The 6,782-nt window shown below is 41.2% G+C and overlaps 1 protein-coding gene across 1 annotated transcript in view; it reads left to right on the forward strand.

Annotated features, from left to right (window-relative positions):
• ubr2 (ubiquitin protein ligase E3 component n-recognin 2) overlaps positions 1–6,782 on the forward strand; it is a 58,895-nt gene that overhangs the window by 21,793 nt on the left and 30,320 nt on the right. Inside the window, 3 exon segments of the mRNA XM_037687239.1 lie at positions 2,404–2,567; positions 2,644–2,743; positions 2,822–2,950. Of these exon segments, the coding sequence (XP_037543167.1) occupies positions 2,404–2,567; positions 2,644–2,743; positions 2,822–2,950 (393 nt within the window).

Raw genomic sequence — 6,782 nt, forward strand, 5'->3', positions numbered from 1 at the left:
ATATATATATATATATATATATATATATATATATATATATATATATATATATATATATATATATATAGATATATATATATATAGATATATATAGATATATAGATAGATACATAGATATATAGATAGATATATTTTATATACATAGATTGGATATATATATATCCAATCAATCCATTTCCAGCTTCCCATCCTCCACCTGCACATGAAGAAGTTCTGGTTTCTTATCTAAATTGCTTCTTGGGTGGAAATCCCGAGGGGGTCAGGATGTTCTGGAAACCCCTCCAATTTTGGGAAAACAAAGAAAGAACCCTCCCCCAATAAATCTTTAGAGAATACTATAATTTTTAGCAATATAAAGAAAGTAAAGTATATTCACCATTTATATCAGCAAAACAATGCATTTATGACTTTCAGAAATTTATCCAACTCCCCATCAGTCTAGTGGTTCGGTCTGATCCCTGACAGAAGTGTGCACCTGACATCTAATAAGAAGAGCTTATCAGAATTTTTGTAGTTCAACAATTAGCAATATTGCCTTTTGTGTGGAGAAAGCCTCAGTGAAAACTCAGGAATATTTTTATTTTACTCAAAGCAAAATATTTAGACTTTTTTTTTTTACATGACAACAGATTTCATTCTGTCAACCTTTATTTTTACAGGCTAGCCTCAATGAGCCACAAGGACTCCTTTATAAGAGAGACCTGTTCCAGACAGAACATATAAAGTACGGATAACAACAGTAAACAGTGACAGCAATAAACTACAGTAAAAATGCAGTTAAAATCAAAGTCTTGTATAAAACAATAAATCAGGGTGCCGTAAAACAGGGTGAAATACTTAAAACAAGAATATATTTGCTTTTACTTTCTATTGACATTAGATGGATGGATGGATGGATGGATGTGCATGCATGTCTTGGACAGCGTGCGCTAACAAAGCTTCTTCCACAATTTAATACACTACAACCAATAAAATCATGTGAACCCCATAATAAAATACAAAAATATAAAACACCTATTAATAAAATCACCTAATTCAATAAAAACGCATAATTCAATAAAAACACATATTGCACATTCCCACATACATTCCAGCAAGTAAACGACACAATGAGACCAGAGCATCAGTGCATAACAAAAAACTATATGCCTCCTTTGTTTAACAATCTGACTAATGTAGGGACAAATTAATTTTTAAATCTAAGTCTACAAGCAGGGATTCTAAACCGTTTTCCAGATGGTAACGGTTCGTATTGTGAGTTGAGGATGTGAGCGGGGTCAGACAGCACCCTCCGAACAAGTCTGAGAACAGACTCATCATAGACTGCAGGGAGGGGTGATCAGTTCTTCCTATCGCCTTCATTACAGTTTGTACCATGCGACTAAGTTTAGATTTAAGTTATCAAACAAGAACACATTTACTATTTTATATATATATATATATATATATATATATATATATATATATGCATATACTGTATTATAGCATATAATACAAATATACATATATTTCTATAATGTTCAAAGGCATCTCTGATAGGAAGAAACAAAAGATCTTGTTTCATTGTTTTAGTGGCTCATAATTTATATTGACAGACACCACAGTAAATCAATGTATCTGATCAATATTTTTGTTTGATTAGTGGATTTATTGATTGGGTGTATGTATTCTGTTTAACATGTTTTAGAACTTTAAATTCTTGTAGAACTGCTACAGATCAGTGACGATTATTCAGCAACCACAAAAAGTAATCCAAACCAAATTAAATTGTCCACGTGATTATGAATGATCTTTAAACTGAGGAAAACTAATACCCATAACTAATGTACATGTACAGTTCCTCAGCATTATTCACCTGCAAAGTGAGCATATTAAAAATCTGTAATGACCGCGGTAGAGATTTTTGTTTCCGTGTTTCCATGGTAACATCTGATCACTGCGTATCTCTCCGCAGTCGTGATTAATTCTTCCATTTGGACTTTTATGACATATGGATGTATGTCGGATGTTTAGAGGCTTGTTCTTAAATAAACTGTAATAAATAAATAAATAGTAATAAACGGTTTTATGTTTTTGTAAAAAGAAGAAGCTTTTGTTGTAAATCATATGATCATGTTGCCAAGAAGTGAATCAAGCTCCTTTATAAGACAAAAGAAATTTGCATGGGGGCAGGTAGAGAAACACTTTCAGTCAGTGCTCCTGTTTACTTCCTGCAACTTGTCTACTTGTGAACTTGTTACGTTTCATTTTCGTTTCATTTTACAACAGTTCACCTGACTGTATCTTAAGGGACCCCCCAAAAAATGGCTCTTCAACCCCCACCCCCAATAATGAGGTGGAATTTCCACCCTTGAATTGCTTTGGTAGAGGCCAAGAATTTTCTGTGTTTGTGCATGGCTGCAGGCTCGGATGCTCATGGTGGAGGAGAACCTGATGACCACCATCATCAGGACTTTTGTGGATCACCTCCGTCACAGAGACCCACAGGGACGCTTCCAGTTTGATCGCTACACAGCCCAGCAGGCCTTCAAGTTTGGTAGAGTCCAGAGCCTCATTGGAGACCTGAAGTGAGAACTGGTTTTAAACCCTTTACCGGTACCACTACAGCAGTTTTACCAATTTGACCAGCTGTTCTGTCTGCAGATACATCCTGATCAGTCCTCCCTTTGAGTGGAGCGATCAGCTCCGACTGAAGTTTGTGGAAGGATTTGATGCTTTTCTGGATTTGTTGAAGTGTATGCAGGTAACCTGGACTCACAGCAAAATGTTTACCAGTTCAGGTGCAGGCATGTGTGTGTCTGAACTCGTCTATTTGTCTTAGGGTATGGACCCAGTGGTAAGACAAGTGGGCCAACACATTGAAATGGAGCCTGAGTGGGAGGCAGCATTCACGCTTCAGATGAAACTGACTCACATCATATCCATGATTCAGGAGTGGTGCTCCACTGACGTAAGCCTGTGTCACCTGTCCAACCTGTTACACCACATGTCATACATATTCCACATTGTCATACATATTACACATGTGTTATACAGCTTCATACTTGTTACACAGCATCAGATGTGTTTGCGACATTATACTTGTTAAACAGTTTCATACATATCCAATAAAGTTAAGTCAGGTTCTCTGGACGGTTTCTTTCTGTTGAAACATTTCATCCTTCATCCAAAAGACTTCATCAGTCCGAGGAGCTGCAACAAACTCAGTCTTTTAAGCAGCACACTCACATAGTGGATCAACCAGTTTGATGGTGATAAGATCGTTTCTGGAGTTCGCCCTCTCTGCCACCGACTCGACTGAGGCAGCCATAGCCAAAGTGGTTCAAAACATCAAAGTTCATGCTCAATAACTCAGGTAAAAAAATCCAACAAGAAGTCCAGAAACTAGCTTATCACCATCAAACTGGTTGGCCCACTATGTGACTGTTACTTAAAATCCTGAGTTTGTTGTGGCTCCTCGGGCTGATGAAGTCTTTTGGATGAAATACTAAACATTTACCATACCATACCATTTTATTTATAGAGCACTTAAAACAGCGACAAGGCCAACCAAAGTGCTGTACAGACAGAACAACAGGTAACGCACAAAGCAATATACAAAATGAAGTAAATCAGAATATACACATAAAAACGATGCAGATAATGACGACTAACCAGTGTGGAGCATACAGGATCAAAACACAGATCATCTGGTGTTGAAAGCTACTGAATAGTAGTGGGTTTTTAAACGGGACTTGAAAACTGAGAGGGAGGGGGCCTGTCTGACAAGCAGAGGTAACTTGTTCCAAAGTCTTGGTCCTGCTACAGAGAAGGCCCTGTCACCTCTGCGCTTAAGACGAGTTCTTGGAACTGTGAGGAGCAACTGGTCCACTGACCTCAGGGAGCGTGGTGGGACATACGGTTATAACAGATCAGAGAGATGGGGGGGGCGCGACACTGTTCAGTGATTTGTAGACATACATGAGTATTTTGAACTGGATTCGAAGGTGAACTGGTAGCCAGTGCAGGGAGGCCAAAACTGGTGTAATGTGCTCTCTTTTGCCTGCACTGGTTAAAAATCGGGCTGCTGCATTCTGGACCAGTTGTAGTCGTGCAATAGAGGTTTGACTGTTGCCAAACAGGAGCGAATTGCAGTAATCAAGCCTAGATGTAATGAATGCATGTATTACTGTCTCAGGGTTATTTTTGGATAATATGGGCTTCAGTTTAGACAGCCGCTTCAGTTGGAAGAAACATGATTTAACAATCATGTTTACATGATTGTTAAGTTTCAGGGAAGGGTACATTATCACGCCCAGATTAGTGACCCTTTGTTTTTCTGACAGGGTTAGAGTGGAAAGGTCGATGCAGTGGTTTGTGATCGTGTCGTTGGGAGGGAATAACATGACTTGAGACTTCTTTTCATCGAAACTTAAGAAATTTAAAGCCATCCAGTCCCTGATGTCAGCCAGGCAGTCAAGCAGAAGTTGAATAGAGCATGTACCATTGTGTCTTAGGGGGAAGTAAATTTGACAGTCTTCAGCGTAGAAATGAAAGGGTATGTTGCATTTCCGGAAAATAGCACCAAGTGGCAGCAGGTATAAAGAGAATAGGAGGGGACCCAGGATGGACCCCTGCGGAACCCCCATTTAAGCTCTGCCGCTGCAGAACTAAAATCCTTGATGGAGACACAAAAGGATCTGTCAGCGAGGTAAGATCTGAACCAATTGAGGGCTGATCCTGTGATACCCACCCACTGCTCCAACCTAGCAATGAGGATCTCATGGTTGATGGTGTCAAAGGCGGCTGTGAGGTCCAACAGGACAAGCATCATAGAATCACCAGTATCTGTGGATCTGAAGATGTCATTAAAAACCTTCAGTAGGGCAGTTTCAGTGCTATGGAGAGGTTTAACGCCAGATTGGAAAAGCTCTAAGATGGCGTGATCCTCCAGGAAGCACTTCAACTGGGACTCAACTATTTTCTCCAGTATTTTAGAAACAAACGGGAGTCTGGAGACAGGCCGGAAGTTGGACACGACTGAGGGGGTCAAGGTTTGTTTTTTTAGGAGAGGCTGGACAGCAGTATGTTTAAAGGATTTTGGCACCACGCCAGTGGATAAACTACTGTTTAGTATAGCAAGAATGGACGGACCTAGAGTAGGAAAAATCTCTTTTAGTAGTCGAGGGGGGACCACATCAAAGGGGTAACCAGACGGTTTCAAGCTGCACATGACCTGCTCTAGAGAAGATAGAGTGATGGGTTCAAAATGGTCAAAAGGAGCTACAGACTGAGGTGGGATGGATGGGTCATGAGTTGGAGGGGAAATGAGAGCCCTGGTGGTCACAATTGTTTCCAAAAAGAAATGTAAGAAGTTCTCGCACAGCTCAGTCAAGGCTTCCAGAGGTGATGGTTCAGTGAGGTGGAGAACAGAGTTTAGGGTAGAGAAGAGGGCACGTGGGTTGTGAGAGTTTGAGGTAATTATATCAGAGAAGTATTTGGATTTAGCAGCTTTTACTGCTTTCTGATAACGGCGCCAACTCTCTTTAAGTATTTGAAAAGAGACCTGCAGCCTGTCTTTCCTCCACTTGCGCTCCGCCCTCCTGCATTGCTGCCCAACGGCCTTGGTGTTTTCACTCAGCCAAGGTTCTGCTCTGAGTTTTGATTTTTTTTATTTTAACAGGCGCAACATGATCCAGAGTCTTTAAGCAGACAGAGTTGAATTGGGATGTCAGCTCCTCAGTGGTGGTGAGAAACACCGAGGGCTGAATTATCATTTCAGAGTTATAAACATCTGTGAAACATGTGGCAGTGAAATCGTTAATGGTCCGGCTGCGACGTGAAGGAATGCACGACTTACAAGTTTAATGGGGGAGGGTGAACTCAAACCGGACTGGCATGTGGTCTGAAAAAACATTATCACCAATTTCAAGATTACTAACAGTCACATCACGAGTTAAAACAAGGTCCAGTGTATGTCCACGCACTTGGTTGGGACCATTTACATGCTGAGTTAGATTAAATGAGTCCAATAAATCTAAAAAGTCCTTAACCAAGGGCTTCTCCAGACGGCACACGTGCAAATTAAGGTTCCCAATAATGAAAACATGATCATATTTTGGTGTGATTTCAGCCAAGAAGTCAGAAAATTCATTTATGAAATCCTTAGCTCGAGGTGGGCGGTAGACGAGCGCACATAAAGTCGAAGGCGAATGGCCGAGTTTAAAGACGCTTAGCTCAAAGCTGGCACGGGAAACTGGGATGGGCAGTTGTTTACAGTTAAAAGTTGGTTTGAATATTGTTAATAATCCACCACCGCGCCGGCCTGATGGCCGCGGTGCGTTAAAATACAGACAGTTCGGTGGCAGTAATTCCGTCAAGGCGCTGGACTCACCCGGAGACATCCAAGTCTCTGTGATGCTCAGAAAGTCCAACTCGTACTCTTGAAAGTAATCCCTGAGGATAAAAGTTTTGTTGGTAACAGATCTTGCGTTGACCAAACACATACGGATACTGTTCAAAGTGGAACCAGCAGCGGTGGAGTTTGCGCGCGCTAATGGCTGGAGGTTTTCAATAATAGCCCCTCCGGGTCGGTCCGTTCACCAACAACTCCCATTGTTTACTTGGTCCGGGCACGCGGGAAGCTGGTGATGGAAACCATGACCACCAGCTGGAGAGGAAGATGCAGTGCGCAGGTCTTTAAGCTTTACCAGCTGCCCAGCATGTTTTCCCCGGTGTCTGAAGCGAGATCTCCGGTCAGGCAATAGAGGAGCGCAGCGGAGGTATACTGGCACGTTCGCCAG

Source organism: Nematolebias whitei, chromosome 1 (assembly GCF_014905685.2).
Source record: "Nematolebias whitei isolate Nwh7 chromosome 1, NemWhi1, whole genome shotgun sequence".
NCBI lineage: Eukaryota > Metazoa > Chordata > Actinopteri > Cyprinodontiformes > Rivulidae > Nematolebias > Nematolebias whitei.